This window comes from Oncorhynchus gorbuscha, linkage group LG23, assembly GCF_021184085.1.
Source record: "Oncorhynchus gorbuscha isolate QuinsamMale2020 ecotype Even-year linkage group LG23, OgorEven_v1.0, whole genome shotgun sequence".
NCBI classification, from domain to species: Eukaryota; Metazoa; Chordata; class Actinopteri; order Salmoniformes; family Salmonidae; genus Oncorhynchus; species Oncorhynchus gorbuscha.
This window is the reverse complement of record NC_060195.1, coordinates 66,295,635-66,308,028: the sequence shown is the minus strand read 5'-3', so window position 1 is coordinate 66,308,028 and position 12,394 is coordinate 66,295,635. Positions and strand designations below refer to the sequence as shown.

At 41.6% G+C, this 12,394-nt stretch overlaps 1 protein-coding gene across 5 annotated transcripts in view; it reads left to right on the top strand.

Annotated features, from left to right (window-relative positions):
• The window catches only part of LOC124010935 (serine/threonine-protein kinase 11-interacting protein-like), a 54,222-nt gene that overhangs the window by 38,507 nt on the left and 3,321 nt on the right, over window positions 1–12,394 (top strand). For 4 of the 5 annotated variants that reach the window (XM_046323761.1, XM_046323760.1, XM_046323763.1 and 1 more), the window contains 3 exons: window positions 5,928–6,012; window positions 7,089–7,180; window positions 10,057–10,283. In XM_046323761.1, coding sequence (XP_046179717.1) covers window positions 5,928–6,012; window positions 7,089–7,180; window positions 10,057–10,283 — 404 coding nt within the window. The remainder of the gene's footprint in view (window positions 1–5,927; window positions 6,013–7,088; window positions 7,181–10,056; window positions 10,284–12,394) is intronic. The other variant, XM_046323764.1, reaches the window with a different exon arrangement.

Sequence of the window (12,394 nt, the reverse complement as noted above, 5' to 3'; positions counted from 1 at the left end):
TTTGAAGTGGATTTAACAAGTGACATCAGTAAGGGATCATAGCTTTCTCCTGGATTCACCTGGTCAGTCTATGTCATGGAAAGATCAGGTGTTCCTAATGTTTTGTACACTCTGTGTACACCGTCAGGAGGGTATGTTTAGACTAAAAAGGGCGACATTCTTGACTCCCGCACGTGCAGCTTAAAGATGGCAGAAGTTGGTGTTGCTCACAAAATGTTTTTCTCTAGGATAATAAAACAAAATAGGCCCGAACTTGCCCTGTCCTGTCCCACCTTGTCCTGCCCTGTCCCACCTTGTCCTGTCCTGTCCCACCTTGTCCTGTCCTGTCCCACCTTGTCCTGCCCTGTCCCACCTTGTCCTGTCCTGTCCCACCTTGCCCTGCCCTGTCCCACCTTGCCCTGCCCTGTCCCACCTTGTCCTTCCCTGTCCCACCTTGTCCTGCCCTGTCCCACCTTGTCCTGCCCTGTCCCACCTTGTCCTGCCCTGTCCCACCTTGTTCTGTCCTGTCCCACCTTGTCCTGCCCTGTCCTGCAAGCTCCACCTTGTCCTCTGCTCCAAAAGGAATTTAGTGTTATTGAGTTTAGAGGCTAAATCTCTGCATTGCTTCACCTTGAATAATGTCCTGAATAGAGGTGTGTGTGTGGTCTCCTATTGGTTCACTAGAACCCACCAGAAGATAAGCGGTTAAAGGGGAGCTCAAAGAGGGACAACAATACCGTCCCTTTAATGGTTGTCCTTTTTAATCCAGCACCACGCTTCGTCCCGTAGGCTTCACTTTAGATGTTCGTCCTGGTCTGGAACGGTAGTGTGGCAGATCAGTTTCCCCCGGGAAGAAAGGGAAAGAAACAATGGCAAAAGAATTGAGGTTGGATCTTATACAGGCATTGGGTGCCAGAATAGGCCACTGGTGCCACGCAATGTCTTTATTTCTCGTCCCTGTTGTTGTTGAACTTGGACATGGATAGGGGCAGGGTGTTCCTACTCTGTTTTTCTTCATATTTGTTGTTTCACTCTTTTCAGTGTGTCTCCCTTTTAAACTCAACTTCCCTTTCAATTCCACCTTTTTAACTTTGGCCCTGTGTTCCCCTATTGCTACCACCCCACAGGGAAGTATTTTGTCGCTGTTAGAGTGACCTAGCACATTGTGCTACTGTACCTTTTCCAACCTGTGTTTTTCACCTGCTGCCATGGAGATTTAATTCTAGATCTGAAATCAGAGACCTGTCAGCTTTCTAGTATTAACCCACCACAGACTGTAATAGTCTAACATTAGCTCTGTCTATTGTTCCTAGGGCTGCAAAGCTACCGGTAGCTTACCAAAGTTAACGGAATCTTCAGTAATTATGGTAATTTAACAGAATCTATGGCAATCTATCGTAACCTTGGTAATTTATACTTGAATAAATGCTTCTTTTTTTAAATCATGTATATTATTCATTTTTTATATAAAAGAACACTTTCTGGTAGACTATATGGTTCAAGAGAAAATAGCCTAATTAATGAAAAAAGCATGTAATCAACAATGCCATTATTTTCAGTTAACTCTACAACTCTTCCAACTATTTACTTTTTTCACAGCTGCCACCAGTTTGATGCTGAGACATTGGCAACAAATACATAGTCAAATAAGTGTGTAAAAAATGTCAAATAATATATACAGTGGGGCAAAAAGTATTTAGTCAGCCACCAATTGTGCAAGTTCTCCCACTTAAAAAGATGAGAGGCCTGTAATTTTCATCATAGGTACACTTCAACTATGACAGACAAAATGAGGAGAAAAAAATCCAGAAAATCACATTGTAGGATTTTTAATGAATTTATTTGCAAATTATGGTGGAAAATAAGTATTTGGTCAATAACAAAAGTTTATCTCAATACTTTGTTATATACCCTTTGTTGGCAATGACAGAGGTCAAATGTTTTCTGTAAGTCTTTACAAGGTTTTCACACACTGTTGCTGGTATTTTGGCCCATTCCTCCATGCAGATCTCCTCTAGAGCAGTGATGTTTTGGTGCTGTTGCTGGGCAATACGGACTTTCAACTCCCTCCAAAGATTTTCTATGGGGTTGAGATCTGGAGACTGGCTAGGTCACTCCAGGACCTTGAAATGCTTCTTACGAAGCCACTCCTTCGTTGCCCGGGCTGTGTGTTTGGGATCATTGTCATGCTGAATGACCCAGCCACGTTTCATCTTCAATGCCCTTGCTGATGGAAGGAGGTTTTCACTCAAAATCTCACGATACATGGCCCCATTCATTCTTTCCATTAAAAACAGCCCCAAAGCATGATGTTTCCACCCCCATGCTTCACAGTAGGTATGGTGTTCTTTGGGTGCAACTCAGCATTCTTTGTCCTCCAAACATGACAAGTTGAGTTTTTACCAAAAGGTTATATTTTGGTTTCATCTGACCATATGACATTCTCCCAATCTTCTTCTGGATCATCCAAATGCTCTCTAACAAACTTCAGATGGGCCTGGACATGTACTGGCTTAAGCAGGGGGACACGTCTGGCACTGCAGGATTTGAGTTCCTGGCGGCGTAGTGTGTTACTGATGGTAGGCTGTGTTACTTTGGTCCCAGCTCTCTGCAGGTCCCAGGTTCATTAGGTCCCCCCGTGTGGTTCTTGGATATTTGATCACCGTTCTTGTGATCATTTTGACCCCACGGGGTGAGATCTTGCGTGGAGCCCCAGATCGAGGGAGATTATCAGTGGTCTTGTATGTCTTCCTTTTCCTAATAATTGCCCCCGCAGTTGATTTCTTCAAACCAAGCTGCTTACCTATTGCAGATTCAGTCTTCCCAGCCTGGTGCAGGTCTACAATTTTGTTTCTGGTGTCCTTTGACAGCTCTTTGGTCTTGGCCATAGTGGAGTTTGGAATGTGACTGTTTGAGGTTGTGGACAGGTGTCTTTTATACTGATAACAAGTTCAAACAGGTGCCATTAATACAGCTAACGAGTGGAGGACAGAGGAGCCTCTTAAAGAAGAAATTACACGTCTGTGAGAGCCAGAAATCTTGCTTGTTTGTAGGTCACCAAATACTTATTTTCCACCATAATTTGCAAATAAATTCATGCATTTTTTTCTCATTTTCTCTGTCATAGTTGAAGTGTACCTATGATGAAAATTACAGGCCTCATCTTTTTAAGTGGGAGAACTTGCACAATTGGTGGCTGACTAAATACTTTTTGCCCCACTGTAAAATATATTTCATGCTGAAATCCTCATATTAAACAATGGTATTCACTAAGTTTATGGTTACATTTAAGATCATATTTTCAGCTTTGTCATTCAATTATTATTGTGAAAATCATCTTATTAAATGAGTTCATATATTTTACATGTGACAAGGCCACACAGAGGGCCAGTGATGATTAGACACCTGTCAAATCTGAAGTACCCAAAAGGACCACTAGATGTATTGTGATAGAGTACATAAAATCCTTGAAAGATACCAACATTCTTTACAAGTTTCCAGTAAGATATCCTCCCTTTGCAACCCGAATTGTCCCTAGTCCTCATCCGATCTGCTTGGGTGTGACTCTCTTACTCTCTGGCTGTGTTTATTTATTTATTTATATTTAACCTTTATTTAAACAGGTAGGCCAGTTGAGAACAAGTTCTCATTTACAACTGCGACTAGGCCAAGACAAAGCAAAGTAGTGTGACAAAAACAACGCAGAGTTACACATGGGATAAACAAACGTACAGTCAATTACACAATAGAAAAGTCTATACAGTGTGTGCAAATGAAGTAAGGTGGTAAAGCAATAAATAGGCCATAGTGGCAAAGTAATTACAATTTAGCAATTTACACTGGAGTGATATGTGCAGATGAGGATGTGCAAGTAGAAATACTGGTGTGGAAAAGAGCAGAAAAAAACAAATATGGGGATGAGGTAGGTAGTTGGTTGGATGGGGTATTTACAGATGGACTGTGTACAGCTGCAGAGATCGGTAAGCTGCTCTGACAGTTGACACTTAAAATTAGTGACGGAGATATATCTCCAACTTTAGTGATTATTGCAATTTGCTCCAGTCATTGGTAGCAGAGAACTGGAACGAAAGGTAGCCGAAGTAGGTGTTGGCTTTGGGGAGGACCAGTGAAATATACCTGCTGGAGCATGTGCTACCAGTGAGCTGAGATAAGGCGGAGCTTTACCTAGCAAATACTTATAGATGACCAGGAGCCATTGGGTTTGTCGACAAATATGTAACGAGGACTAGCCAACGAGAGCATACAGGTTGCAGTGGAGGGTAGTATATGGGGCATTGGTGACAACAGATGGCACTGTGATAGACTGCATCCAGTTTGCTGAGTAGAGTGTTGGAGGCTACTTTGTAAATGACATCGCCGAAGTCAAGGATCGGTAGGATAGTCAGTTTTACGAGGGTATGTTTGGCAGCATGAGTGAAGGATGCTTTTTTTGCGAAATAGGAAGCCAATTCTAGATTTGTGATTGGGGCGGCAGGGTTGGCTAGTGGTTAGAGCGTTGGACTAGTATCGGAAAGGTTGCAAGTTCAAATCCCCGAGCTGACAAGGTACAAATCTGTCGTTCTGCCCCTGAACAGGCAGTTAACCCACTGTTCCTAGGCCGTCATTGAAAATAAGAATTTGTTCTTAACTGACTTGCCTAGTAAAATAAAGGTAAAATTTAAAAAATTTAATTTAACTTTGGATTGGAGATGCTTAATGCGAGTCTGGAAGTAGAGTTTACAGTCTAACCAGACACCTAGGTATTTGTAGTTGTCCACATATTCTAAGTCAGAGTAGTGATGCTAATCGGGCAGGCGGGTGTGGGCAGCGATCGGTTGAGGAGCATGCATTTAGTTTTACTAGTATTTAAGAGCAGTTGGAGGCCACGGAAGGAGTGTTGTATGGCGTTGGAGCTCGTCTGGAGGATCCAAAGAAGGGCCAGAAGTATTCAGAATGGTGTCATCTGCGTAGAGGTGGATCAAATAATCACCTGCAGCAAGAGCAACATCATTGATGTATACAGAGAAAAGAGTCGGCCCCAGAGTTGAACCCTGTGGTACCTCCATAGAGACTGCCAGAGGTCCGGACAACAGGCCATCAGATTTGACACACTGAACTCTATCTGAGAAGTAGTTAGTGAACCAGGCGAGGCAGTCATTAGAGAAACCAAGGCTGTTGAGTCTGCCGATAAGAATACGGTGATTGACAGAGTCGAAAGCCTTGGTCAGGTCGATGAAGATGGCTGCACAATTGTTCTTTTGACCAATCACAGCAGATCATTTTCAGAGCTGATCCGATTGGTCAAAATACCAATTAGTGGAAAAAAACATCAGAATTGGACTGCAGGTGTAAACCCAGCCTGTGTCCTGTGTGATTTCCAGTAGGTTACATACGGTTACATACAGTGTAGAGTTCGAAGTGAGGTGTTCTGTCTGTGTAAGCTCTGATTGAACTTTTAATCAATCAATCAACATATTTATCGTCCCAGTTCATTGAAATTAATTGTGCTGATGTTCCAATACACTGCATGGAAAAACCATAAAACATGAATTAACTCTATTAACTCTATTTAAAGGGATATTTGGATTTTTGGCAACTTCTCCAGAGTCAGATGAACTTGTCTATACCATTTTTATGTCTCTGTGTCCAGTATGAAGGAAGTTAGTTTCAAGAGCATATGCTAAGTAACGTTAGCGCAATGACTGGAAGTCTATGGATATCTGCTAGCATGCTACTTCCAGTCATTGTGCTAACGCTAGTTAGCAACTTCCTTCAAACTGCATGCAGAGACATAAAAATAGTATCCAGGAGATCATCTGACTTCATTACTAAAATCTCAAAGTATCACTTTAAATCGAGTTGAGAGAACCATTGATAGGGACTCATCACTAAACTGAATTTGTATCTCCTATTCTTTTTCCCCTTGCTCCACTCTCTCTCTCCCTCAGGAGTGGTGCGTGAGTTGGCTACCAAGTCAGACAGCAAGCTTAAGTCTATCTCCACCACCAGGCTCAACCCACAGCATCATCTCTGGTACGAACTGCCCAGATTTATGTTATAATTGCCATGAATGACTTGCATGTGTCCTGGATATGTTGTCATATCCTCACCATCTCCACTCGATGGTATTGAGCCAAGCCATAGGCCCATCTGTCTCTTACCCCCACGATGACACTGACAAGGCTGTGGTAACTTCTGTCTGGTGTTACTAAACCTCCACATTGTCGAAATTGGGCTCTAAATTAGTGGCTAAACCACATACTAATGTCTTACATGTGTTGGCCTCAAGATACTAAGAAAGAGCTAACGATGCATTACCTTTTAACTAGAGAGCTGATCCTGCAGAGCCATGTCCTTAGGGGCTTCATCCCAATACCATGAAGTGGCTTCCTCCCCTATGATCTTGGTCCTTAGAGGGTTTATCCCAATTCTGTGAAGTGGCTTCCTCCCCTATGATTTTCTTGTATCCTTGCTCACCTGAAAGGGCTGGAAAGTGAGGACTAGCAGATGGGAAAGGAAACCATTTTTAGTATATGGATTTACCATACACCCTTCCCTTGTTTCTGTGGTAATGATGGAACACGCTGTACATTCACTGAGATAATTAATGGCTCAGTTAGTTATTATACTGCCCTTTTTTTGTGTAGCTGAAAACCACAGCTACTCAGGGAACAGACTCACTGTTTGAACAGGACCGTAGGATGACTCAGGACTGTTTAATTGTTTATCATACCATTTCTGTGTAGCTTTTATAATCACACTATCATGGGTATAGTTGGAATAACTATTAACACATGGTCACTTTAAAGTCAACAAGAGACTTAGAAACCACAAAATACTACACAGAATTGGTGTTACCTCTATCTGCTTACTTTCGAAAACAAACTCACCCAGGAGGCCATTTTGAAACCATAGAAGTCTTCTTTGTGTCTGTGATACAGATATGAATCAGGAAAAATAGACATATCTCCACACTTTTGAGATCTGCCCCGTCTCAAAAGCACTTAGATTCAGAGTCTGATGTGGTGTATGTGCCTGATGTACAATGTGACGTTGTGAATATTAACCTGGTTGTCTCTTATGTAAGCCTTTCCTCTGTGTCTCCCCAGGCCCCTTGTGTGTGAAGACATGCAGACTGATGTGGAGGATGGCCAGCTACAGTTCTTCTACCTCCTGTCCTTTCTACATCAAGGTACATTAGGTGTGTGTGTGTGTATATAGACACACATATTTTTCTTAATTTCCGCCTGAATGACATGCTCAAAGTAAACTGCCTGTTGCTGAGGCCCTGAAGCCAGGATATGTATATAATTGGTACCATTGGAAAGAAAATACTTTGAAGTTTGTAGAAATGTTAAGATAATGTAGGAGAATATAACATAATAGATATGGTAGGAGAAAATACAAAGAAAAACCAACCAGAATTTTGGTTTTTGATAGATTATGCTCTTACGATGGCAAGTATAAGGGCATACTCAGTTCCAGCTCCCAGGATGCAATTCCTATGGCTTCCACATGGTGTCAGCAGTCTATGTTCAAGGTTTCAGGCTTGTAACTTCCAAATCGAATAAGAAATATCAGTTTTAGTACAGGGACACAGTCTTGGAAATTTGTGTTTGCGGGCGCCATGAAGACGAGTCGCACCTGCTAAAATCGGTTTCCTATAGAACATACTTCTTTCCGTAAGAAATATTATAGTTTGATTATATTTTAGGGTGTCTGAGGAGTTGATAGAAACGCATTTTGAGATTTTTGGATTCCTTTCTCTGCATGTTGAATGAGTGGATTACTCAAATCGATGGCGTCAACTAAACAGACCTTTTGGGATATAAAGAAGGATTTTATCTAACAAAACGACACTACATGTTATAGCTGGGACCCTTTGGATGACAAATCAGAGGAAGATTTTCAAGAAGTAAGTGAATATTTTAATCGCTGTTTGTGAATTTATGAAACCTGTGCCGGTGGAAAAATATTTTGATGTGGGGAGCCTTCCTCAAACAATCCCTTGGCATGCTTTCACTGTAATGGCTACTGTAAATTGGACAGTGCAGTTAGATTAACAAGAATTTATGCTTTCAACCAATATAAGACACTTGTATGTACCTAAATGTTTAATATCCATAATTTGTTTGATTTATTTATTTGAATTGCGCGCCCTCCAGTTTCACTGGAAGTTGTCCAGCTAACGGGACGCCTAGCCCTAAGAAGTAGCATGCACATTACACATGTACAACTTGTGCTGGGGACAATTAAAGGCCACTTCTAAAAATGTGCCACAGATGTCTCGTGTTTTGAGGGAGCGTGCAATTGGCATGCTGGCTGCAGGAATGGCCACCAGAGCTGTTGCAGGAGAATTGAATGTTAATTTTTGCACCATAAACTGCCTCCAACGTCGTTTTAGAGAATTTGGCAGTACGTCTAACCGGCCTCACAACCGCAGACCACGTGTAACCACGCTACACCAGGACCTCCACATCTGGCTTCTTCACCTGGGGATTGTCTGAGACCAGCCACCTGTACAGCTGATGAAACTGAGGAGTATTTATGTCTGTAATAAAGCCCCCAGTGGGCGGTCCTGGCTCCCCAGTGGGCGGTCCTGGCTCCCCAGTGGGTGGGCCTGGCTCCCCAGTGGGCGGGCCTGGCTCCCCAGTGGGTGGGCCTATGCCCTCCCAGGCCCACATTTCAGTCATGTGAAATCCATAGATCAGGGCCTAATGAATTATATTAATTGACTGATTCCCTTCTATGAACTGTAACTCAGTAAAATCGTTGAAATTGTTTTCATTTTGCGTTTATATTTTTGTTTATATTTAATGTTTCTCTCTGTAATTGAGTGTATCTGTGTGTCTCTCCCAGCCTGTGGCTGCAGACTTTGCATCTGTAGCCAAGCATGGCTGCAGGCTATGGGCTGTGCAGGTGAAAAGAATGTTAACTACTGTAATTGTAACATGCACTGACCTGCCTCTGCTGATGAGTTTTAAACTGGGTTTAAACATCAGAAGGATGGAGGATTCGTTTTAAACTGGGTTTAAACACCAGGAGGTTAGAGGAATATATGGGTTTTAAACTGGGTTTAAACATCAGGAGGATGGAGGAATAGAAGGGTTTTAAACTGGGTTTAAACATCAGGAGGATGGAGGAATAGAAGGGTTTTAAACTGGGTTTAAACATCAGGAGGATGGAGGAATAGAAGGGTTTTAAACTGGGTTTAAACATTACTTCGCCACTATTGGCCTATTTATTGCCTTACCTCCTTACTTCATTTGCACACACTGTATACAGATTTTTCCATTGTGTTATTGACTGTACGATTGTTTATCCCATGTGTAACTCTGTGTTGTTTTTGTCACACCAATTTGCTTTATCTTGGCCAGGTCGCAGTTGTAAATCAGAACTTGTTCTCAACTGGCCTACCTGGTAAATATAAAAATAAAGTTGAGTCAGATCCAGTGTTGCAGGACTCCAGTGTTGCAGGACTCCAGTGTTGCAGGACTCCAGTGTTGCAGGACTCCAGTGTTGCAGGACTTATTTATCACCCTATACCCCTGGTGATTGATTGTCGACTGATCAAAGCTGGACAGTTCCTTCTTGGTTTAATGGAGTAGATCAACACCGAGAGGAGGAGATGGAGAGGGGGAGAGAGAGGCAGCTGTTTCCCAGTGGGAGTGCCTGGGAGATGAGAGCTCTTTGTCTTATCTCACCACAGTACCGACATCCCACTGATATGGCTCTCCCTGTGTCTGTTAACCAGACGGTAAAACACTTTGAGACGTGCCATTTTTTTATTTTACCTTTATTTAACTAGGCAAGTCAGTTAAGAACAAATTCTTATTTTCAATGACGGCCTAGGAACAGTGGGTTAACTGCCTGTTCAGGGGCAGAACGACAGATTTGTACCTTGTCAAGCCCGGTTAGATAAATACAATATAAGTCAAACTATTTAGATGCAAGTATATGGTTATCATTTGTACAGGGGGGGGGGGGGGGGGGTTTAAACATCAGAAGGATGGAGGATTCATTTTAAATTGGGTTTAATGCGCATTTTCTGTGTGTTCTATTTGTTCTCTCTGCCAGAAGACCGTGTGACCCCTCTGACAGTGCTGGCCACCCGGGAAACCCTGTACCTGCTCAACGAAGACCACCAATGGAGCAAGAGCTTGCCCCACCCATCAGCCAATGAGAACGGGGGACCCTGCAGTGGGCGGTTCACTGTTCAGGAGACCCAGCCAATCAGCTGTGTCAGCTCTGTCCATCTATGGTCGTCTGACCCGTGCAGAATGGACATCAAGCTTTACGATGAGGTGAGACTGAGGGACATGGGCACACGTTTGTAGCTGGGTACACGTTTGTATGTTTTATTAGACATTTTTCAGGATGAAATCTCTTGAGATGCACCATCCGGTTTTCAAGAGTGTCCAGATGAAAACAACAAACAAACGAACAATACTTAGTAAGAAGAAGAATGTGGCAACTACTGTCTAATAACAATGAAATCTCATTTTATTTGTCACATGCGCCAAATCCAACCGTGAAATGCTTACTTACAAGCCCTTAACCAACAAGGCAGTTATAAGAAAAATAAGAGTTAAGAAAATATATACTAAATATTATCTAAATAAAATCTATAACACTATAAAATAACAATAACAAGGCTATATACGGGTTGTTTCGGTACCATGTCAATTTGCAGGGGTACAGGTTAGTCGAGGTAATATGTACAGTACCAGTCAAAAGTTTGGACACCTACTCATTCAAGGGTTTCTTTATTTACTATTTTCTACATTGTATTTCAAACTTATGATTAACACATATGTTAAAGAAATACAAATATATTTGAGATTCATCAAAGGAGCTACCCATTGCCTTGATGACAGCTTTGCACACTCTTGGCATTCTCTCAACCAGCTTCACCTGGAATGCTTTTCCAACAGTCTTGAAGGAGTTCCCACATATGCTGAGCAATTGTTGGCTGCTTTTTCTTCGCTCCGCGGTCCAACTCATCTCAATTGAGTTGTTGGGTGATTGTGGAGTCCAGGTCATCTAATGCAGATCTCCATCACTCTCCTTCTTGGTCAAATAGCCCTTACACAGCCTGGAGGTGTGTTGGGTCATTGTCCTGTTGAAAAACAAATGATAGTCCCACTAAGCTCAAACCAGATGGGATGGCGTATCGCTGTGCTAGCCATGCTGGTTAAATGTGCCTTGAATTCTAAAATCACCAACAGTATCACATGCAAAGCACCATCACACCTCCTCCATGCTTCACGGTGGGAACCACACATGCTGAGATCAACCCTTCACCTACTCTGCGTCTCACAAAGACACGGCGGTTGGAACCAAAAATCTTACATTTGGGCTCATCAGACCAAAGGAAAAATGTCCACTTGGCTAATGTCCATTGCTCGTGTTTCTTATTATTGGTGTCCTTTAGTAGTGGTTTCTTTGCAGCGAATCGACCATGAAGGCCTGATTCACGCAAAGGGTGGCTACTTTAAAGAAACTCAAATGTAAAATATATTTAGATTTGTTTAACACTTTGTTTTTGGTTACTACATGATTCCATATGTGTTATTTCATATTTTTGAGTCTTCACTATTATTCTACAATTTAGAAAATAGTAAAAATAAAGAAAAACCCTTGGATGAGTAGGTTTTTAAACTTTTGACCGGTAGTGTACCTGTAGATATTTACAAATGTCATCACATGGTGATGTTTCTATTAGTTAAAAAAACAGTTTGATCTTAAAAGGCCTTTCTTTAATTCAATGTGTGATTGTAAATGTCCTGATTTCTATAGGTAAATGATTTTGTCAATTAGGTGTTCCTTTTAATAAATATACACAACACGACAAAACATGTTTTAAGTTGATCCATTTAAAAAGAAATGGGTTCTAATGCAGTTGTCTTCTGTTTGGGAGTGACAGTCCGTTTAGTGATTGACATTGTGCAATGATGTCTTATAATAGCATATAAGAATGAATCTGCAAAGATTATGACATCGAATTCTCAAAGTAAGGTCTTGGTTGTGAATTGAAAGATGTCACTATAGTCTAGAATAGGAAGCAGCAGATGGTTTAAAATCAAATCAAATCAAATGTATTTATATAGCCCTTCGTACATCAGCTGATATCTCAAAGTGCTGTACAGAAACCCAGCCTAAAACCCCAAACAGCAAACAATGCAGGTGTAAAAGTTTACTATGGTCTTTCTAATGGATACAGTAAAACAACTCTGTATTGTAACCCAGGCTTATAGTTCGTTGTTTTAAAAAATATATAATCTATATGCTGTTCAAAAAATAATTCAAAATCTATCCTCAAACCCAGATATTTCAAACAATCAACACTTTCAAGCATTGTTCCATCACTTCCCAAAAAATTGAAATGGTCAGAAACTCATTCTTTGCCGTGTAC